Source organism: Corylus avellana, chromosome ca5, assembly GCF_901000735.1.
Source record: "Corylus avellana chromosome ca5, CavTom2PMs-1.0".
NCBI lineage: Eukaryota > Viridiplantae > Streptophyta > Magnoliopsida > Fagales > Betulaceae > Corylus > Corylus avellana.
In genome coordinates this window covers 15,371,026-15,394,109 of record NC_081545.1, presented here as the reverse complement: position 1 = coordinate 15,394,109, position 23,084 = coordinate 15,371,026, and the positions used below count along the sequence as shown (strand labels likewise).

The window sequence follows — 23,084 nt, the reverse complement described above, 5'->3', positions numbered from 1 at the left end:
TGATGTTCTGGTCAATACATGCTCTCTAAAGGGTGGTTAGGTCACTATTATTCTTGTTGCTTGTGCCACAGTACCGAAAAAGATGATAACCTTCAGTTCCATAGGAAATTTGAAGCATCATCAAATGTATCTGGTCCTTCATTGAGAAACATGATGCTGCGATCAAGTACCACTATTGAAAGAAAATTGAGGTAATATTCATTACCTTATCTCAGGTAGTTCATTTTTGATTAATGGCTTTTGCAATGACTTTTCGTGTGTTTTCTTTTTTTAAAAATTATTTTTTAAAATCTAATTTACTTATCAAAAAAAAAAAAAAAAATTTAAAATCTATTATTCTTAACTTTTTGATTGAAATCCTCAAAAAAGTGTATCCCGTGACATGTTTTTATTAAATCTTTTTTGGTCAATTCTATCAGTTTCTCACATAGTGAACCCAACATTGCAAATACATGTTGGCGACGCAACCGGAAAAAGGCTATTGCTGAACAGCGAACAGCTAGTTCCAGGTTTTTCTTAATTCCTTTCTCTTGGATTGATTCTTTTTTTTTTGATATTGCTAGGAATGAAACAAGTTGGTATGGAATAAGTAATCCTATTAATATACATTTTCTGAAAAATAAAAATAAAAATAAAAATCAAGAGCATATATACATTAGGAAGAAACTCAGCCAACATGCAACACCCTACGAACGGCGAACCCAACCCCACCTCCGGCAACAACTTGGAACCCCGCAAAAAAGAAAGAAAAAAGACAAAAACAAAAGAAATTATTCTATCCTGCTCTGCCGCTACAAATTCCTGTGAGTGAAACTGGGAATCTACAGGGCGCCCCAATCGTTGATGCCCCATCATCAACATCACCATTAGAGGCTGACGGAAGCACCTGCCCATCGTCAAACAACAGCTGTACATCCCCATTTCTTTGCTGTTGCTGTTTCCGTTGCCGCTGCTCCACCACCATGCTTTCAAGCTCTGCCGCAACAGTGAAGAATGCGTCATCCTTGAACCTTTGCTCGACCATGACAAACTCGCGGAGTGAGGCTGGCTTTGCTCTGTTGTCCCTACACAGCTGCCACTACCTCAACCGAGCGAGCGAGGCTGATGGAGTGTTGTTGTTTTTCTTGGTCTTCCAGAACACAGACATCGAGGACGCAGACGCTTGAGGATGATAACGTTGAGATGGCGCTCTGAAGGTAAAGGCAGGCAAGCTCATGGTGTGGTGGACTGTAGAAGAGGAGTCAGCAAAAAAGTTTTTTATTTTAATTTTTCATTTCATGGGGTCCTAGAATAGCTATTCCCCCAAAATGAGGAATATATTCGTCTTAAAAAGGTGAGGAATAACTATTCCCGATGAATAGTTATTTCCAGTAATGGTGATGCAGCCAGATAACAGAATAGCTATTTCATTCCAGGGTCTATTATGTATACCTAATGTGCCATAAGCATTCCTATACGACTTTGAGTGTATAAAAAAAGTCTGTCTATTAAGAGTTTCATTAAGAGGGAACAAATATATCATAACTAGTGTTGTCATGTGGGGACGATGACTCAGTTAACTGCCTTTTGATGGATATCCTGGTGGCTGGTGAGCTGATGGATCATGAATGCTAGTTGGATTTGGTGTTGTAAACGATTATTCTTGAGGGAAGCAAGCAGATCTGTTCCTTTTGAAGGAACACTTTTGTGCTAGTCCTTTAGAAATTAGGTGCAACTTTTTGTGCGACTCCTACAAATTTTAGGTGGATACTAAGCTACTGCCTACACAATTTATTTGTTAAACTTACAATCTTGAAAATTAAAATTTTCAAACTACTCCCCCCCTCCCCCCTCCCCACAATCTTGAAAATTAAAATAATCAAACTATACTCCCCAACCCCTCCCCCTCCCCCACACACGTAAAAGAAAATCTGTGTGGGCTATATGTTACTCTTGATGGTCAAGATTCAGTTTTATTGGTCCATGAAAAGGTGATATGCTCACATACATGTACAAAGGCGCTTGGACACTAGCGGTGGCACCTTTGTAAGCATAGACATGCCCAAAAACTCATTCATGCTCTGCATGATCTGCCAATTGTTGTGTCTTGATTTTATTGTGGAGGACAGATATAGGTGGACAGATACAGTAACATTTCAATTAACTAGAAAGTAGAGACCTTTTTCCTTTTTTTTTTTTTACTTATCAAAAAAAAAAAAAAGTCTACCTTTTAGTTAATTGAAATGTTACTGTTTGATGTTTGCAGTGTTTAAGTATTGTTTTTGAAATGCTTTTGGCTTTTCAGTCCAGAGCATCCTTCATTTCGAGCACGTGGACGGTCTATGCTTAGTGGTGATAGAAAAACCTTCAGAGATTTTTCTGATGACGTGGCTTCATCAAGGTTCTTACCTCTATGATCTCACTTAAGTACATGCATAATGATCATTAGCAATTCTTCCCATGAATTTCCTGTGTTGACTTATTATTACTGGGAGCCTGAAGGTTCATTTTGTGTTTGTTGGTTGAGTTTGATTTGAAGGTTGATTGAATTTTTTTGCTTCCCCCACATTGTGATTGTTTTCTCACTTAGGCTAAAGATTTTAAAGTTGGTGTAATTTTTTTTTTGTGAGCCTAGGCATCCCTTAATTTATTCTCAAAGGATTAATACCTAATGGGGTGCAAGTCCTGGCACAAAACCCAGTCCTTCCCCTCAAACTAGGAGGCTAAAGTCATTTGGGCCCTTGGCTAATGTCTCAGTGAATCCCAAGTGTTGGTATTGATGATTCCTGATCTTTTGGTAGGGTTCTGTCCTACCTTCTTGTCTCAGTGAATCTGTGGTTTAACTTTCTGTAGGTGTTCTGACGTACACTTCAATCTATATTAGTATAGGTGGGGTCAGAACTGAATTTTTTGTCCAAGGCAGATAAAGTAGAAAAGCAATATTCATGGACAAATTTCTTTTGTACTAGATTCTTACCTTTGGTGCAATCACACTTTGGCCAAGGCCTAGCTATTACGTAGCGTGCTGAAATAGCCACATGAATCCTCTCGTCTCTTGTACCCTGCAATAGTGAAGTTTTATAATGTTGAAGGAACAAATAGAAAACACATTGTTCTGATGTTCCCTTGTGGAGTTGGAAATCAGTTTCTTATAATGATTTTCCTTAGCTTTGGAACATCCTTTATTGATGATAGAACTAATTTATATGAAGCCAATGGTAATAAAGGTTTACAGTGAACACTTATTATACTCTGGAAACAGTATATCGTAGGTGTGAGATCCAATATAGGATTTTTATTGTTTTTTCATTGTGTTAGAACAAGCTTACTGCTTTTTAATTTAAAGGTCTTCTATCTTTTAGTTGCCCTTCTAGATTTTAAATGAATTTTTCCTTGAGTTATATAAAAAATACTTAAGAAATAACTGTTCTTTCTTGTCTAGTATTGCAGTTGATTCATCTTACCCTTGTTGAGTTTAAAGTTAAAATTTCTCTAATTACCTATCAAAAAAAAAAAAAAAAAAAAAGAATAAGATTTTGCCATGTGAGGGGTTTGAAGAGTAGATGATGGCGTTGTTTATCGAAATTGAAGCAAATAGGAACCAAAATGGCTTGGTTGGTGACCCAAAATTTTGTTCCAAGTTAGATAATAGGAGAAAAACGGAAATTAAAGTGGTTGGTTTGCTCTATTAATTATGATTCAAAGGGAGGGCATTCTAATAGATATAAAGGAAAGGGGAGGGGTAATAGTTTGCTTAATGAAGCCTAAGATACTATCTCAAAATGTGAGAGGGCTGAACGAGAAGGATGAGGATTAGAGGCCTTATTAGGGATTGGAAGGTGGATATTATTTGTTTACAAGAAACTAAATTGGAGTACGTTTCTAGGGAGGTGGTGAGAAGTCTATGTGGGTGTCTACATGTGGATTGGTGTTATTTAGAAGTGAGAGGAGCTTCCGAGGGGTTTTGGTTAATGTGGGATAGAAGGGTGGTGGCAAAGATGGAGGAATGTGTTGGGAATTTTCCATAACGTGTTCCTTTAGAAGTATCTGTGATGATTTTGAGTGGGTATTTGCGGGTGTATATGGTCCAAATAATGACAATGACAGGAGAGTGCTTTGGGATGAATTGGCTGGGATTGTGAGCTTGTGAGAGAAGCCATAGTGTATTGGGGGAGATTTTAATACTATTTGATATCTGAGTGAGTGATCAGGAGATACTCGTCATTCTCCAGCTATTTTAGAGTTCTTAGATATATTTCATTTTTGAACAGGGTCTTATGGACATACCTCTTGTGGGTGGAAAATTCAAGTGGTCCAATAATCGTGAGGATCAATGTTGGTCAAGAATTGATAGGTTTCTTCTTTCATAAATCAATGGTGCTTTGGTTGAGAGAGGGCGATAAGAATATAGTTTTTTCACCGGGTGGCAAATTCAAATCGAAGAAATAATACCGTGGATTCTCTAGTTGTTAATGGGTCCTTATATATTCAGATTTGACTGAAATAAAGGAGCACATAGAGCAATTTTTATTTTTAAATTAGAACAATTTAGTTGGAGGCCAAAGCTGGATGACCTTTCTTTCAATTCCGTTTGTGCAAGTGAGAGTTCTTGGTTGGAAAGAGAATTAGAGGAGAGGGAGGTATATGAGGTGGTGAGCACACTGAATGGTGATAAGGCACTATGTCTTGATGGATTCTCATTGGCTTTTTTTTCAATGAGTTTTTTTTTTCCTTCTTCTTTCTTTGTATACATCCTGTGTACTAGGGTTGTGCTCCTCTGCGCTTTTCAATGAATTACTTATTTATCAAAAGAAAATATTCAAGGAGTTTCATGGCGGAGGAAACTTTGAGAAGAGCTTTAATACAACTTTTATTTCTCTAACTCCAAAGAAAGTTGGTGTGTGGATATTAAGGATTTTCGTCCTATAAGTCTGGCGGCTGGTGTATATAAAATCGTATCCAAAGTACTGTCGAATAGGTTGAAAAAGGTGTTTGAGAAGATCATCTCAAGTTTGCATAATTCAATTATCAGGGGGAGACAAATATTGGATTCAGTTTTGGTTGCTAATGAATGTATTTTTAGCCGAATTTGATCATGGGTCCTTGGCTTGCTGTGTAAATTGGACTTAGCGAAGGCCTACAACCATGTGAATTGGGGTTTTTTGTTGTATTTATTGAAGATAAGTGGTTTGCGGAGAAATAGTGTGCTTGGATGGCACATTGTATATCTACAGTGCAATTCTTCGTTCTAGTTAACAATGTTCCCTTTTGGTTTCTTTAGCAGTTCTCATGGCTTGAGATACTCCTGTATTTGTGGTTGTTATGGAGGCTCTGAGTAGGATGCTGCCGATCACAGTGGATTAGGAGGGAGGGGGGGAGGCTACTATCAGGTTTTTCGGTAGGTTCGAGGAATAATGAATAATTTGCAATGTCTCATCTCTCATCTTTGCAAACAACACTTTGATCTTTTGTGAGGCTAATAGTGAACAACTCCATAATTGGCATTCTCTTTTTAAATTTTGAAGCGGTTTTAGAGTTGAAGATTAATGTATCTAAATTAGAGACTATTCCATTCGGTGAAGTGTCTCATCTCTCGTCTTTGCAAACGACACTTTGATCTTTTGTGAGGCTAATAGTGAACAACTCCATAATTGGCATTCTCTTTTTAAATTTTGAAGCGGTTTTAGGCTTGAAGATTAATGTATCTAAATTAGAGACTATTCCATTCGGTGAAGTGGATGATATAGAAAGTTTGGCTAGTATCATTGGGTGTAGGGTAGCTATGCTACCGATGAAGTAGTTGGGTCTTCCTTTAGAAGCATCATATAAATCAGGTTTTTCGGTAGGTTCGAGGAATAATGAATAATTTGCAATGTCTCATCTCTCGTCTTTGCAAACAACACTTTGATCTTTTGTGAGACTAATAGTGAACAACTCCATAATTGGCATTCTCTTTTTAAATTTTGAAGTGGTTTTAGGGTTAGAGACTATTCCATTCGGTGAAGTGGATGATGTAGAAAGTTTGGCTAGTATCATTGGGTGTAGGGTAGCTATGCTACCGATGAAGTATTTGGGTCTTCCTTTAGAAGCATCATATAAATCTACCTCTATATGGACTGACATTGTAGAAAAATGGAAAGATGTTTGGCTGGTTGTTGTCAAAGGGAGGTAGAGTGACCTTGATTAAAAGTACATTGTCCAATTTGCCTATGTATTATTTGTCCTTATTTTCCATTTCAATTGTTGTGGCTAAAAGGCTTGAAAAAATTTGACTCGATTTTTAATGGGGAGGAATCAATGATGAGTTGAAGTTTCATTTGGTAAATTGGTCAAAGGTTTGTTCTCTGAAGCAAATTGGTGGTTTGGGGGTAGATATTTTGTCTCAGTTTAAGTAAGCTCTTCTGGGTATATGATTGCGATGTCATGCTACAAAGAGAGAGGCTTTGTGGGGATTGGTGGAGGAAGCAAAATGGCATGAGTGGAGGTTGGTGTTCTAAGGGGGTAGTGGGACCCTTTGAAGTTGGAGTGTGGAAATATAAGGAGGGGGTGGGAAGTTTTATTTTTTGAGATTTGTTAAATATGAAGTGGGGAGCCAGAACCAAGATAAGGTTTTGGCATGATTTATGGTGTGGGGACCAGCTATTGAAGGAATTTTTTCTAGAGTTGTTTATTTTTTCTTGCTGTAAGGAGGCATGGGTGGCGGATCATTTGTAGTTTCTGAATAGAAATCTTTAGCAGAATTTATGAAACCTGTGAAGGATTGGGAAGTAGACTTGGTGATGAGGTTTTTAATGTGTTGTACTCTCTCAAATTGAGACAAGGTGGTGAGGATAGTATTTGGTGGATCCCATCCACTAGGTGGAGTTTGAAGTAAAGTTGTTTTATCAAGTGTGCTAGTTCGTCATTTCCTTGAAACAGTATTTGGACAGTCAAGTTTCCATCAAGTGAGTTTCTTTTTAGGATGGCTGCTCTGTGAAAGATTCTGACTTTGGCTAACTTGAGGAAGAGGAAAGTCATAGTGGTGGACTGTTGTTGTATGTGTGTAAGGAGCGGATAGTCCATAGATCATTTTCTTCTCCATAGCGAAGTGGCAAGAAAATATGGACTTTGATTTTTTTTTTTAATCTTTTTAGAGTAGAATAGGTCATGCCTAGAAGGGTGATAGAATTGTTGGCTTGTTGGAGAGGTTAGTTGGGAACTCGTACTGTTTTAGGAGCTTGGAGGATGTCTTTTGTGTTTAATGTGGTGCATATGGAGAGAACAAAATGCAAGGTGTTTTGAACATCAAGATATTTCGGTGAAAGAGCTAAAGAAGATCATGGTCAGATTGCTTTATAATATCTCATATTTTTCTAAATTTTCTGAATTTGTGGATTTTCTTTTTCTCTTTTTTTTATTTTTTTATTTTTTTATTTTCTTCTTCTTCTTCTTCTTCTTAAAGGGGTTTTCTTTTGTATGCTTGGTGTGAACTAGGGTTTCGCTCCTTTGCTCTTTTAATGAAATTGCATTACTTACAAAAAAAAGTAATTTATACTATTTTGTATGAGCGCAAGTGTCTCCATGTTTATGTGTTTTCCTGGTTATGAAGCAAAGGTCTTTTAAAATGATTTTGATGTTTGTAAACTGTTTGGGGAGGAGGGTTATAGCCAGCATAAATTGATAAATAGTTGCATTTGTATCATTTTATCTTTGTATTGTCTGTTTACTTTTGTGATTAGTACTTCATATTTTTAGCTTTTGTTCTACTTTTTTTACTGCTTAATCTACTAATTTGTAAAGCCTATGTATAAGATCGCTAAGAATTGCTTATATATTCTATTTTCATTTTAAGCTACAGGTCTGACGGTGCATCAACATCAGAAGCTCGTAGACTCAGAAGAAGAAGTATTAGCATTACTCCGGAGATTGGTGATGATATCGTAAGGTTGATGTTTGTTTCCTTACCTTTCTAAAAGAGTGGTTGTTTCATTATGAACTGTACTGAATTTACGTTTATTATTGATTTTATACTTCAAAAACACTGTTTTCCTGCTCTCTCTATATCTTTTTTCATTTTTAAAATTTGGTTTTTATTCTGGTTTCATTGAAGAAACTTTAGTATTGAGAATTTAAAAGATCTTATTGTCATGTGTTTGTATGATCCCGAAGTATTGTTTTTCTTCTGTTCTTTTCCTCTAAATTCATGTTAATGGTTCTGGATTTGATCAAGATGTTATTGATAAATTTTTAATGTTTTTTTCACAAGAAAAAAAAATTGATGAAAGAAGAAAAGGAAATGAATAATTGCCTAGAAACGGAGAAAATAAATCATCTATTACTCTGTGCAAAGCCAAAAAATTTAAAAATGAGGTCGATATATATACCTTATATAATAGAGATTTCTTTATAAAGTTTTTGACCCTTTATAGCATGCACAGGAGAGACTGGGTGGTAAGTTTTTGAGAATTATCACATTTTAATCTTTGAGTCTTGCCATAAGTTGTTAAATATTCTATGATAGAATATTTAAAATATAAATATATTTTAAAAAATCTATTTATTGTCAAGGGAAGGCAAATACTGGATTCGGTCCTTATAGGGAACGAATGCATTGACAGCCGTTTGCGTTCCGGGATTCCTGGTTATGCAAGCTGGACCTTGAGAAGGCTTATGATCATGTCAATTGGGACTTCTTACTGCACCTTCTTCAGAAGTGTGGTTTTGGGAAGAAATGGAGAGACTGGATTGCGTTTTGTATCTCTACGGTTCGATACTCAGTCTTGGTTAATGGAGAACCAGCAGGCTATTTTAGTAGTTCTCGGGGGATTTGTCAAGGTGATCCACTTTCTTCTTTGCTTTATGTTATTAACATGGAGGCGTTGAGTACTATGTTGGGGGAAGCGGAAGCTAGGGGGCTGGTTGCAGGGTTTTCTATAGGTCCTGTGCACAATCCGGGTTGTAGTGTGTGTCGCACTTGTTGTTTGCGGATGATACTCTGATTTTCTGTGATGCGGATGAGGAACAACTTCGCAACTTACGCTGTCTTTTTCTCTGTTTTGAAGCTGCATCAGGATTAAAGATAAATCTGTCAATGTCTGAAATTGTTCCTATTGGGGAGGTGCAGAAGATTGATTTGTTGGCTAGCATTTTTGATTGTCGGGTGGTTGGCTTACATATGAAGTATTTGGGGCTTCCTTTGGGAGTGCATTGCAAGGATACCACAATCTGGAACGGTATGCTTGAGTCCACGGAGAGGAGGTTGGCTGGGTGGAAATTCGGTCTTTTATCAAAAGGGGGAAGGCTAACGCTGATTAAAAGTACTCTCTCTAACCTTCCAACCTATTTGTTATCTCTTTTTCCCATCCCCTCGAGTGTGGCAAATAGGTTAGAAAAGTTGCAAAGGGATTTTTTATGGGGTGGTACCAATGAGGAGACTAAGTTTCACTTAGTTAAATGGTCTTTAGTGTGCTCTCCTTCGAAGGATGGTGGTTTGGGGATTAGAAATGTGCGAAGGTTCAATCAAGCCTTATTGGGGAAATGGTTATGGCGTTATGCTACGGAGTGGGAGGCGTATTGGAGGAAGGTTGTTGAGGTAAAATATGGAAGAATGGAGGGAGATTGGTGTACAAAACAGGTTGATAGGCCCTTTGGTGTAGGGGTTTGGAAGCATATGAGAGGGTGGGAGTTTTTTTCTAAGTTCATCAGATTTGAAGTTGGTGATGGCTCCCAAATTAGGTTTTGGCATGATATTTGGTGTGGTGATCACCCTTTGAAGGAGTTTTTCCCTGAATTGTTTCGTATTGCAAGAAACAAAGAGGCTTGGGTGAGTGATAATATGCAGTTTTTGAATGAGGAAGTACATTGGAATGTTCCTTTTTGTCGAGCGGCTCAGGATTGGGAAGTGGAGGTGGTGTTGACTTTCTATGAGAAATTGTATGAGACGCGGCGTCATGATGGGGGGGTGGATCTCATTTGGTGGATCCCCTCAAAGAGGAAGCTTTTTGAGGTACGTTCTTTCTTCGGTGTGATTCCTTCTCCTGCGGAGAGGCACGAGGTGGGGAGCTATTCTTTTCCATGGAAGAGTATTTGGAAGGTTAAAGTCCTGTTCAGAGTTAGTTTCTTTGTGTGGACGACTACCCTTGGAAGGATTCTCACTTTGGATAACCTTCGGAAGAGAGGTTTGATCGTAGTGGATTGGTGTAGTATGTGTAAGAGGAGTGGAGAGTCCATTGATCATCTCCTCCTCCATTGTGACGTGGCTCGTGCTCTTTGGAGTGTTCTTTTTTCCCTTTTTGATGTGAAGTGGGTCATGAATGGTAGTATTAGTGATCTCCTTGCTGGAAAGGCCAAAGAGGTAATAAAATGGTAATGGAGGTTTGGAGAATGGCCCCTTTGTGCCTTATGTGGACTATTTGGAGGGAGAGAAATGCTCGATGTTTCGAAGATAAGGAATTGACAATGGCAGAACTTAGCAATAGGTTTCTCAATTTGTTTTTCCATTGGGCGGGTGTTTTGAACGTTCCTCAAGTTTCTTCGTTGCATCAATTTGTAGATTTATGTTCTTTTTATCTTTAAAGGGGTGTCTTTGTATACTTTCTGTGTACTTGGGCTGCGTCCCTCTGCACTTTTCAATGATATTCTTGATTATTTATAAAATATATATATATATATATATATAAATAGAGATAAAGGTAGTGTCACAACACTTTGATAATTGAAAAGATTGGATTTTGAATATCAATACAGACAATTGGGAGAAACTAGGTAGATCTGAAGTCTTCTTGTTCTTAATTTTACAGCATATTAGTGACAGCATCTCAGCTATTGATGGCTGTATTTTTGTGATTTAAAAAACCTGGAATTGATGTGAGTAGTGTAGATTTGGGCTAATGGCAATGATGTACTGAAGGATTCAATTCATCATCTGTTGTCCTGCTTTCCTTATTAAACTCATTTTTTCTTAAATCTCAAATCTCTTCCTATGTGGCTATTGAAGTCAGCTTATTCATATGTTAAACATTTGAATTTTCCACCTTCAGTATTCACTCGTGTGGACGTAGTTCACTGGCTAAAGAAATGCTTTCCTCAAAATTACTTGGGTTTTCCTTAAATCTGTGTTACCCTTTTGGATACAGCAGGTTGAATGGATTGCACTTGTTTGTATTTTTACTTGGTCAAATATTGAACTGAGCAATAATTTGTTTTGATGGTGCATGGACCAGTTCAACTGGTTGGTCGTATTTGGGTTTTAATGGATGAGTATATCAACTTGGGGCCTTCATCACCTAGTTTGTTCTATCCTGGTCAAGTGCTTTGCCTAATCCTCTTTTTGGACAAGGCATTGTTTTTTATTTGAATTAGTGTGCGAAAAAAACTAGTGTGTGCCATTTTGTTGGATTTGCTCATTATACAATTTGTGCATATGTGGTGCAATAACTTGGCATATAATGGACTCCTCAGGGCTGTACGTGCAATGAATGAAACATTGAAGCAAAATCGTCTTTTGAGAGAGCAAGGCGATGACAGGTCATTCTCCCCTTCAAATGACAGAAATTCAGATCTTCAGAAAGATGTATGTTCCTTGTTCCATGTAACAGAGAACCAGATTTATAATATACATTGTTTTTCTTCTTTAGCATTTCAGTAACTTATCTTCTCATTTATTGACACGTTGAGACCATGATATAGATGAGTATGATCTTCCCTTTATGGTATCTAAGTGTTTGTTTTGATGCATATGACATTTTTATATTTGCCATTTTTTAAACCATTTGATAAGTCCCTACTTCGTAATTGTTTTAGGAGATGGGATGTGATCATCATCTTGGAGGTTGATTTTCTGCGTTATTAATTTTGGGATTTGGTTGTCACTATTTTTGGTGGTATTATATCTATCGCTGTCATCTTATTTTTGTGCTTTGTATGAGATGATGTATGTACTAATGTCCTCTGTTCAGTTGCATTTTGATCGCTACTTTGGAAACTTAAAATGCTTGGTGTAACATACGACAGTATTCTAAGTATGAAATCATCAAAGCTTAATTTTCTGTACTTCTCTCTTCCTAATTTCTGAGCTGGTATTTACAATTGATCAGCTTTTTCTTAGTGCATGTAAAGGTTGCCTCAACCAGCTCCTGTAACGGATTGCTTAGTGCCTCCCGCTTTTAACATTGCTATTAATCTTCTTTGCATTTATTTCTTCCATTGCTGTAACCACCTCTCATTCTTTTACTTAGGTGTCCAGATCGACCGCACAAATACTACTTAATGTTTCTCTTAAAGATTCTCAGTTTTCAGATCACTTGCTGCTCATTCAGTCTTTCTGTGGGCTATACTAGGATGTCAAGTAAAAGTTGATGTTTGAACAGTCGAATCTGAACCAGAAATCAATTGAACAACCTCTGCCCTAAAGAAAATCTGAAGAAGTTTAATCCCCATCTCTTTGAAAAGAATATTTTACCACTTCATCTAGAAACTAAAGTTTTTTTAAAAGAAAAATGTGTTGGTATCTATTAGGTCAACATGCACATTTCTGTATGTTTTATTAGGTCTTGTGTTAAAACGTCGGCTTGCTTATGGGACTTGAAATCAACATGTGCTTTTTATTGGTTTAGTTGGTAAGCGTGGTTAATAATTTCATCTTCATAGCTTTCTGCTTAGTCGTTAATCAATTTTTTTTGTTCTACGTTAGGTATCCAGTTTCCATCTTGATGGTCATCATGACATATCAGGTGCTTTATATTCTCTTCCTCGAGACCTGATAAGTTCACAAAAGGCGGTGTCATTACCCTCGTCTCCACATGAATATAGAAGACAAACTTCTGAGAGTGGCGGACCTCCAGACTACGTTAGAAATGATGAATTGGTCTCAACATGGAATAAAGTTCTTGAATCTCCCATGTTTCAAAATAAACCTCTATTACCTTTTGAAGCATGGAGTATCGATTTCTCAGAATTGACAGTTCGAACTCGTGTTGGGATTGGTGAGCATTATTCTTTTTTAACATTCTCTTCACTATAGTTTACGTTTTAAGTTTGATGTCCCCCTGCCCCCCTTCTTCCCCCTTTTTTTTTGGCACAATGCATAGCTTGCGCAGTACTAGAATGGATATAGGTGGTCTTTGGCTTGCCTTCTCTGCCATTAAAACTGTTCCTGAGGAAAGTGATAGACCCATTCAGTCTTTGTACTAGGGTTGCCCTTATCAGTGATTGCATTCTTCATATTTTCTTTCTTACCCTAGAAAAGTAATGGATTAATGAAGAGTAAAATTCTAGTACCCCATTCTGAGATTTTGTAAAATATTCTGTTTTAATACTGGTAGTTGTTTTACCCAATTCTACTTTGCTGAGCAGACTTCAACAGACTTCTGTTGAAAAGATCAGTGCATTCAAATTTCATGTTGTTCATAATCCTCTGTGCATTGTCATATATTGGTTTTAGTGGTGGAGCCAGGAATTATACTTGTGCGGTGGAATCAATTATTTGATCTATAATAACAAATTTCATTCACATATTTCTATTTACTTTGTTTAATTGAAGACTAAATGAAACCTTAAAAAATTAATGAACTTTTTTACTTCTACGTTCTCATTGAGGAGGGATTTCTGTACAATATAAAGGTGAAATTGTTGAATGGAAGGAAATCCAAAAAACGTCTTTATAGTAATCAGTTGTTCCTAGTTTTTATCATTGATTTTGGTATATGCCATTTAAAAGAATTAGAAAAGAAGAAGACAGTCGACAAAAATTTTGGTGTTGTTGAAAGAATGCATAAAATATTGTTTTTTTTTTAATCCTTATTTTTCTTTAAGATTATGAAATTGATGCTCTCTTGAATATTGAGTGAGTATTGCATAGGAAACTACCTAATAAAAATCATTGGAACTATTCTAGTCTTAGGTAGGAGTTTTCTCATTTGCATTTGTATTACTAATCTAGAAGGATATTTCAGGGATGTTCTCAAACTGGAAACCCATCCACCAATCATAGCCTCTAGATTCTTTTGCTCTCTTTGGAGATCACCTGAAGACCCCTTCCTCTTCCCTTTCGACCTCGAGTCTCCTCCTTCCCCCTCTCTTAATCTCTCTTTTCCTACACTCTACTTCCTCTCTCTAACCCCCTCAACCCTTTTTTCTCCCCATTACCCATGGATCCTCCAAACCCTGGCCTATAAAACGTTATTTCTCAAATGGAAGCTTTGTGTTGGAAGACCCTTCTCCCCACTCGAAGTTTTCTCAAATGACCACATCCAGTGAGACAATGTAGCTCTCATTGTCATAATTGTAGCCCTCAAGTTTCTTAACCCCCCATGGTCAGAGCTACACTCTCGAAAGCCTGGAGTTTCGCCAACCCTCTTCCCATCAAAGAGCTGGAGCCCAATAAATTTCTTTTCTCCTTCTCTCAAAAACTCCAGATAGATCGTGTTCTCAACCAAGCCTCATGGAATGTTAAGAGGTCCACTCCTTATTCTCAAGCCTTGGAACCTTCTACTCACCATTGAAGAGACCGGCTTAAACCTTTCTCCTTTCTGGGTCCAAATACATGGGCTACCTCTCCAAAACATGATTACAAAAAACGCAGTTAGCATAGGTGAAGGTATTGGGAATTTTTTGGAAGTTGAAGTTTGGTGATTTTGTGCTCATCTCTGGAAGATTTCAGCATGTTAGAGTGGAGCTAGACACAAGGAGGCCTCTGGTTCCAAGGTTCAGCTTTGTTAGAGAAGGAAGACTAGGCACCTAGGTTCAACTGAAGTATGAAATGCTTGCCTATTTTTGCAACTCTTGTGGGTTAATTGGCCATAAACAAAATTTCTGCCCTCAACTGCTGTTGCTGGTTGTTGGGAGGTATGGCCCCTACCTTAGGGCCACCTCCTTAGCCCTGAGATTAACTATGTCATTCAAGGAGTAGGTGATGAGCCCTAGAGTGTGGAATGTGTTTTTGATTAAAACTCAGATCTTGCCGAGGTGGAGGCGCTAGCTGTGGAGGCACAACTGAGTCAACTCGTTTCGTACAATCTAACTTGGCCGGTGCCGCCTTTACAAGCCCAGGTATGCCATGTGGCAAACCCATCTGCTGTTCCTTTGGGTGTCCCCCCTTGAGAAGGCCAACAATCTCATCGCCCACCTTCCTCCACTTTACACTAAATCCTCATTCTACCACCTGTCCCACTATCACCCAACATTTTCCTCTTCTAAACCCAGGGCAGTGGCAACTCCCCCTTAGTGATGTCTTTCAGCCTTCAGTGCAGTCCACTGCATGTAATGAGCTCTGCCATTTTTAAGCAACCCCCTTTTGGCAGTCAACCCATTTAGTTTCAATTGAAACTAAATGGCTAAACACTCTTCTGAAATTATTCAAAACCCATCACCCCCCTTCTTTCCTAATTGTGCCCTCTTGGGCTCCTTACCCCTCACTAGCCCTGTCATTCATCTTGAGCCCAGCTCAACTAATCTGTCGGTCCACTCACTGATAATATTTGCTCCCAGCCCACCTAACCCCCTTACCTCGATGGGCTCTTCCTCTTTTAGGAAGGCCCATAAGAGACCTCCAAAAAAAATAAAAATAAAAACATACAATTCAACCCATTACCCTCCCACCCTCATAATCCCTCTTCCCAAGAGCCAAAGGTTTCTCCTATTGCCGACTACTCTTCAACCAAGGCCCAAAGGAGAAACAAGAGGGTTAGATTTGTTGATGAACTGGAACGATCTGCTCCTTCCCAGAAGAAAGGCCCTCTCCACTCCCTCTGTAATGCTCTATCAATCCCCCCTTCTGTGGCGAGTTGGAAGAGAACCCCACCATCTCCCACCTCCTAAACCTCTCTAGGAGAACATCAAAGGTCTGGGGGTTCCACAGGAGCTGCCTCTTGCAGGACTTGGTCGGTAGATACTAAGATGGATTTCCTCCAATCATTGCTGAAACTAAGGCCGAAGAGGTAGGCCAATGTACACCCACACTAGTCTAATAAAGCTACTGTCTTGGAATTGTTGGGGGCTTGCCTGACCTACAGTAGTTTGAACCCTCATGGCCTTGATTAGGAAGCCAAGTCCTGAAATTATATATATTTTTTTCTTGAAACTAATACATGTACTCAAAAGGCTTTATCCTAAATCAATTCGGTTTCTTTTTGTTGGTACACCCACTAGCACAAAGGGTGGACTCCTGCTCGCTTGGAGACTCGGTGTGGATTTAGATTTTTTTTGTTTAATGAAAACAATATATGTGCTTTTATCTATTCGGATCGTCCGAGCTGGAACTTGTGTGTACGACCCCCCAATAAGATAAACAAATTCCCTTTTTGGCAAATCTCTCTTTGAAGTGGGTAACTCTTTTAGTGGGTTGTGGCTATGTGTGGGAGACTTCAACACTATTCCAGATCAGGGAGAGACCCGGCGTGGATTTAGAATTTTTTTGTTTAATGAAACCAATATATGTGCTATTATCTATTGGAATCCTCCGAGTTTTGTTTTAAATTTTATTGGCACCTCAATACTCCATAGACCTCTCTTAGAAAGGCTAGGCAGGAGGTACAATAACCAGTAGCTCTACTGCGCAGAATGGCCTCATGAGTCTTGTTTGGCATTACACCTCTATATTCCCTCGTGGTCATTTAATGTTTTAAAGCATTTTTTTCTTTCTTTATTTTCTTTTTCCCTTTTCCCTAAAATTGTCTATTTTATATTAAAAGATAGGGCACGAAGAACGGCTTTCCGACAATTGAAAAATAGAAATCCTATCAAGTTGTCAGTTCTTCTGCTAACTGTTTTACTGGGATCAGGAAAGGGGGAGAAAAAGAAACTACCCTAAAAATGAAAATTTACCCAATGGATACTCGTGTGAAAGCTGGCTAATTACTCATGGTTAATTGGCTCTGTTTTCCAAGGGCTAGTATTTTACACCTTGCAAGGTGTCCCAGATTACCTATTCTATCTTGTAATTGTTTGGACTTACAAATTTGCATCTAAAACTTAGTAAAGTGCGGGGAAAAACATTTAAGGTTTTGTTTTAAAAGATGTACGGATATTATTTGTTGTATATGGCTCCAATTTCTTGAGGATACTTCATTGAGTTGAGATTTGTTGTATTTGTCACATCCAGGTTTCTTTGGAGAAGTTTTTCAAGGCATATGGAATGGAACAGAGGTCGCAATTAAGGTTTTTCTAGAGCAAGATTTGACTGCTGAAAACATGGAGGACTTCTGCAATGAGATATCCATTCTCAGGTATGTCGTAGTTGATATGTTAATTGTCAAAAAAATTCATCTCTACATCACTGACTTACATGCTTGTTCTTCTTGTGTGGGGTGCACGTGTTTCATTCCAGCCGCCTTCGACATCCTAATGGTACTTTCCCTCACCTGCTATTCTTCAAATTATGCCTTTTTATCTTTTGTTTGTTTATGCTTGCTGCATATGTTGGTTAATGTATTGTTCTTAACATACAAGCATAATAATCTCTGGTGTGACTAGCAAGTACGCAATAAATATTGATAGACTGAGTGATGCTGTTTTTGCAGTTATTTTATTTCTTGGTGCATGCACGAAGCCTCCACGCTTGTCAATGGTTACTGAATACATGGAAATGGGATCCTTGTATTATCTTATTCACTTGAGTGGTCAGAAGAAGAAGCTTAGTTGGCGGAGGAAATTAAAAATGCTGCGTGATATTTGCAGGTGTGCTCAGTCTATCCGTAACTTAAAATTCTTTCCTTTTTCTTGGCCTTAATGCTCAAAAGGATATTCCATGTCATGGTTTGCTGCGATATTGTAATTCACAAAATCAATCTTTATACACAGCCCTCCATTCACAGAGCTTATGAGTAGAAGGGTACAAATATTTGATGGGACAAGATATCCATGAGAGAATTCGTGTGCGACTAGTGAATATGGAAAGTGTTGATTGGATGCCCAGTGGAATCTGGGCAAGTGCAGCACAGGGATTTTCAACTGTTGTAGTCTAGCTATCATATTGCTGAAAAACGTCGTCATTAATGAATAATAAGGCTGCCCTGCTTCATTGGAAATGCTGGTCATGAAGCAAATCTATGAATGTGCATTACTGAAATTGGAATTTGATTGTCACAGATGAGTGGCTTGAGAAGAGCAGGTAGAGGAATGGAATTGGATGTACTCTTAAGGTCTTAATGGTAGTACTAGTAGGTAGCTAGATGGTGAAACTTGGTTAATATGGCACTGCCACATGAAGTGGAACAAAGACGGTGTCATGTGTTTAGTTGAATTTATTGGAGCATGACCATAAGGAGGCTAAGGAGCCGAGTAGTTAGGCAATGCCTTATTGATGTTGTCCTAAATGGTTGGAAAATTTTTCTTAGTTGAGTTTCTATTTAGATTCACATGAATATTTTGAAAGGCTTGGCTTTGTGCAGTGATGGTCATTTCAAAATAATGTTCTAACCTGATGCATTCTATTATTCTTATTCATGGATTTGGCAGCCTGTAGTACTATCAGATAGTCGAATGTAATGGGATGAACTCCACTAGCATTTTTACCTGTTCATTATACAAGATTCTATGATTGAATCTATACATTAGGGTTGTACAAATGGTGGCGGTTAGCAGTTATTGTCTCTAGCCGCTAACTGTAATGCCTTAGGCGGTTAGCAATTTTGAGTAACCATTGGTTAGCGGTTATTGATCCCTAAACCTCACCACGGTATCTGCCTGTCAGGTATGTCCCTTTTGGTCCTATTTTAGTGTTTTGGGCATCATTTTTGGGTGTGTTTAAACAGTTTTGGGCCTGTTTTAGTGTTTTGGTATGAAACCCTATACCAAAACGAATATTATATATATATATATATATATAGGGAAAAAAATGCAAAATCAGTCCATGTGGTTTACCTGATTTGCAATTAACTTATTGTGGTATCAAAATGAACTCAAAGGTCTCTGAAGTATATCAAAAAAACAATTTAGTTCCTATAGTCAAATTTTGTTCACTGACTTAACAGGTTCTGATAGCGTGAAACGTCAAAGCCAATAAAATTGTGATACATGCCCTAGTTAAATCAGTGTCACACTAATGGAATATGTTAAATTAGTGGACGAAATTTGACTGAATGGACTAAATTGTTTTTTTATCATACCTCAAGGACCTTAGAGTTCATTTTGATACCACATGGAGCTAATTGTAAATTAAGTAAACTACAAGGACTAATTTTGCATTTTTTCCTATATATATGTGCTATACGGTTATTAACCGCCTCTGCTTATCCTACCATTGCCAACTGCACTGCCTTAGGCAGTTGGTAGTTATTAATGATTAATAACCGCCTCTTGTCTTTACAGTCCTACTATACATGATATGAAAACTGCTTGTTCTTGTTATTGCTTTTATATTTAGTTACTGCTACTATGATTGCCATCATGATCAACATCAAAATTCAACTTGTAACTTTAAAGTGATGAAGAATATCAATGTCATATTGACTTGAATTTTCCTGATATCAATGTAGGGGTTTGATGTGCATACATCGGATGAAGATTGTTCATCGTGATATAAAGAGTGCAAACTGCCTTGTGAACAAGCATTGGACTGTTAAGATCTGTGATTTCGGGCTCTCGAGAATCATGACAGAATCACCCATGAGAGACTCTTCGTCTGCAGGAACTCCGGAATGGATGGCTCCTGAACTTATTCGAAATGAGCCCTTCACCGAAAAATGTGATGTTTTTAGCCTGGGGGTTGTAATGTGGGAGCTCTGCACGCTAAGTAGGCCATGGGAAGGGATACCACCAGAGAGGGTATATGCTTGACATATATGTCTAGTGATTCATTTCTTTGTTGTACTTTCATTCATGTTTTGACTGCACTGAATCGTTTACTGATATTTTTCTGTAATTATTAAAGCATGGACCTCTTTTTCTCTGCCCTTCAGGTTGTTTATTCTGTTGCTAATGAGGGTTCCCGGCTGGAGATTCCTGAAGGTCCTCTGGGCAGGCTAATTTCAGGTACTATAGTAATAGCAAAAACACTAAAAAAAATACCCAAAAAAAGTTAAAACCTTTGATTTAGCTTCACTCATTTTCTACTCCTCACAAGCTCATGTTCTTGTTTCTGTTGGCAGATTGTTGGGCAGAACCGCATGAACGGCCAAACTGTGAGGAAATACTTTCCCGCTTGCTCGACTGCGAGTACTCACTCTGCTGATGCACCCTGTTTGTTTGTGTATAGAAAAAAAAAAAATTACAAAAAAAAAAAAAAAACAAAAAGGAAAACCAAAAACATGGTAGAGGTGTTACATTGTGTTCCCGGCTTAATTTGTAAACTCTTAATGATTTTTCCAGTCACTGTGATAACATGAGATGGTTCATTTTCCATTTTTGACTGGCTCATACTCGTCCCTTTTTTGTGCAATCAAACCATACCAAGATCAGATTCTGGTCTTCTAATGAATTGATTGATCTCTCCAACAGTTGCAAATTACACATTCTTTGTAGACTGCCCTCAAAAATTGGCAAGAGAAAAAAGAAGCAGCAGCTTTTAAGACAACAAAAACGTGATTTGAAACTCATATATATATATATATATATATGCTTTCATGATTCACCCTGAACAATTTGGTTTCTTCTGAACTGGGTACTTCTCTCGATTAACAAGCATGGACCATTTACTTATTTCAATCCGGGATCAGACGCCTATTCAATGCGTCTTCGAAGCGACTGGTGGAGTCCACCCTCATCTCTGTACTCATGTCATTCTCCGGCGCCGGATAGTAGTCCTCTCTCAGCTGCACATCTCTCAGGTTAGGTATTCTCAGCATGAAATTCATGAAATGCTCATGAGCCGTGCCATGTATAAAAAGCTTCCTCAGAGTCCCACATTCTGCAAGCAAACCAGCCGCCGGAAGTGACAAACTCCTCTGATTAACATCCCGGTCTTGCGGTGGCCAATAGTCGAGCTCCTCCAGAAGACTCAAATCCCCAATTCCATTCAGGAAAAACCTCTCCCACAGGCTCAGATCCATTTGCCCCGACGGAGCGGTCAGTGCAAAACCTATTGTATCACCACAATCCAACTGCATCTTCGACAGCCGAGGATACTGTGCCAGTGTGCTCAACCCCAAGGCAGGCTCGGACGGCTTGGGCCTTTCTCTGCAATCTCCTTCAACCCGTATCTGAATCTCCTCCAAGTTAGGACAGTCCTCAAGACCCGCCATTGGCAAAGGAGACAGAAGGTCGCCAACAGCAATCCAAAGAGAGAGATATCTCAGCCGCTCCCAGCTCTTGTACCACAACCCATTCCCGTTACTTCCCCTATACGAACAACCTGCTTCCTCCGAGTACTTGCATCTCTTCTTCTTGTTGCTCACCCCCTCGAATTCACTCCCACCAAACAAGTCCATCACATGAGCTGCATTCTGGAACTCGCCCAATTTGAAATCACAAACACCTGCCTCAGCATCCTTCTCCCCATCTTCTTCCACGCTCTCCCACACGCAATCAATATGAAGCCGCTCGATCCGATCGCAAACCGGCTCCAGTGCTCTCAAAGACGCCGCGGCATCGAGATTGATACAATCAGAAATCCCAACCTCCACCAAGCTCCTCCTCAGTAAGGAAGCCAATGTCCTCACTCCCTTCCCAGTGATCCTCTTGCACCCAACCACCTCAAATTTCTTCAATTTCCAACACCCCCTCGCGATCGCTATCAACCCCATGTCGTCCAAGTCCGCCGAGTTCTTTATCGACAGCGACTCCAGCCCTTCGCACAACGCGACCCCATCCAACTGCGATCCAATCGGCGTGCACACGCTGTGAAAGTGCCCCAGCTTCAGCACCTTGAGCTTCCCACATCTGGACCCAAGCTCTTCCAACGCTAACCCACTATCCCTCACGTTCTTACAAACATCGAGCACCAGTTCCTCTATGAGAGGCAGCCCCGAGAAGAGCTCCACCAGCGTCGCGCGGCTAATCCTCGCGTCCTCCGAACTATACCCCTCCTCGTTGGGGTCCCCACGGGTGGTCGCCAACGACGCCGTGTCGGCCAGGTGGAGAAGCGTGAGCTTGGGGCAGCTCCTCGCTATTGACAGCAAGGCGTCGTCGCCGACGAACCCAATGTACCTGGGATCGAACACACAGGCTATGAGGAGGTGCCTGAGGTTTGGGCAAGCGGCGACCACCTGTTGGATCTCGTGGGATTTGAAGCCCTCTGTGAAGGACTTGGTCAGGAGGTTGAGCTTCGTAAGCGAGGCCGCGGTGGCCGGATAGGCTTGCAGAACCGGAGGGAGATCCTCGGTCCAGTAGTAGAATTCCGATAGGTCCAGTGACGTCAGCGAGGGGCAATGCTCAAAGACCGGAGAGAAGTCGGATCCGGGAAGGATTTGCGGCCGTTGGTGCCAGCGCACAAGCTTGACGTGGCGCAATCCCGGCCATTGAGGGGACAGGACTTCTAGAACGGAGGGCGATCTGGAATAGACGGTGAGGGAGGTGACCAGCGGGAAAACGTGCCGCAGGTGGCGAGCTAGGAGCTTGGGATCGTAGGAGAGAGAGGAGGAGGAGGAGAGCAGCGCGTGGCCCCAGGGGGAGAGCAGGGAGAGGTCGAGGCGCGTGACGGAGCGGAAACAGTGAGGGATCAAGACGAGGTCGCGCGCGTTGCCTCGGAGAGTGAGGGAGGTGCGCGTGGCCTTCTCGAGCTGGAGGAACTTGTGGCATACGAGGGAGAGGGAGTTGCGCGTACGGGTGTCGGAGAGTAAGGCGAAGATGTTGGTGAGAATAGCGTCCGGCAGGTCGTTGATGGTGGCGGCCATGGTGGCGTGGCGGGGGAGAGAGTAGTTGGATTTTGTTTTGTTGGGTTATTTGGATTTTTAGTGAAGCAGACGGCGATAATAATGGTAGAGCGATAAGGGGGGGTGTGGGGGTGGGTTTTGTCGGGGTGTGGAGGAGACCCACGTGAATACGATGTATTAGGATTTGGGATTTGGGGGAAAATGGGTGAGGATGGGGGAGGGGGTTGACAAATTCACATGGGCCAGGGTCACTCCTTTGTTGAATGTTGATACTCCCAACCAGCTTTATTTACAAACCAATTTCACTCTCTCTCTTTGATCCAAACAACCCTTTTGGCGTGTTTCCCTATACAGCCTATACTATTAAATCATATCTATTTA

The 23,084-nt window shown here is 39.8% G+C and overlaps 2 protein-coding genes across 4 annotated transcripts in view; one reads left to right on the top strand and one right to left on the bottom strand.

The window, feature by feature from the left end:
- Positions 1-20,403, top strand: part of LOC132180966 (probable serine/threonine-protein kinase SIS8) — a 26,804-nt gene extending 6,401 nt beyond the window's left edge. For 2 of the 3 annotated variants that reach the window (XM_059593983.1, XM_059593984.1), the window contains 12 exons: positions 72-191; positions 420-509; positions 2,285-2,380; positions 7,817-7,903; positions 11,419-11,530; positions 12,650-12,941; positions 17,057-17,180; positions 17,282-17,301; positions 17,475-17,631; positions 19,431-19,719; positions 19,854-19,926; positions 20,043-20,403. In XM_059593983.1, coding sequence (XP_059449966.1) covers positions 72-191; positions 420-509; positions 2,285-2,380; positions 7,817-7,903; positions 11,419-11,530; positions 12,650-12,941; positions 17,057-17,180; positions 17,282-17,301; positions 17,475-17,631; positions 19,431-19,719; positions 19,854-19,926; positions 20,043-20,125 — 1,543 coding nt within the window. In that variant the 3' untranslated portion in view covers positions 20,126-20,403. The remainder of the gene's footprint in view (positions 1-71; positions 192-419; positions 510-2,284; positions 2,381-7,816; positions 7,904-11,418; positions 11,531-12,649; positions 12,942-17,056; positions 17,181-17,281; positions 17,302-17,474; positions 17,632-19,430; positions 19,720-19,853; positions 19,927-20,042) is intronic. The other variant, XM_059593985.1, reaches the window with a different exon arrangement.
- LOC132180968 (F-box/LRR-repeat MAX2 homolog A) lies at positions 20,147-23,084 on the bottom strand. The gene has a single exon (XM_059593986.1). The coding sequence runs from the start codon at positions 22,722-22,724 to the stop codon at positions 20,595-20,597; it is 2,130 nt and encodes a 709-aa protein (XP_059449969.1). The 5' UTR covers positions 22,725-23,084; the 3' UTR covers positions 20,147-20,594.

What these genes read in the sequence shown, in the direction of transcription:
- LOC132180968 (XM_059593986.1), bottom strand. Translation starts at nt 22,724, where the DNA reads ATGGCCGCCACCATCAACGACCTGCCGGACGCTATTCTCACCAACATC.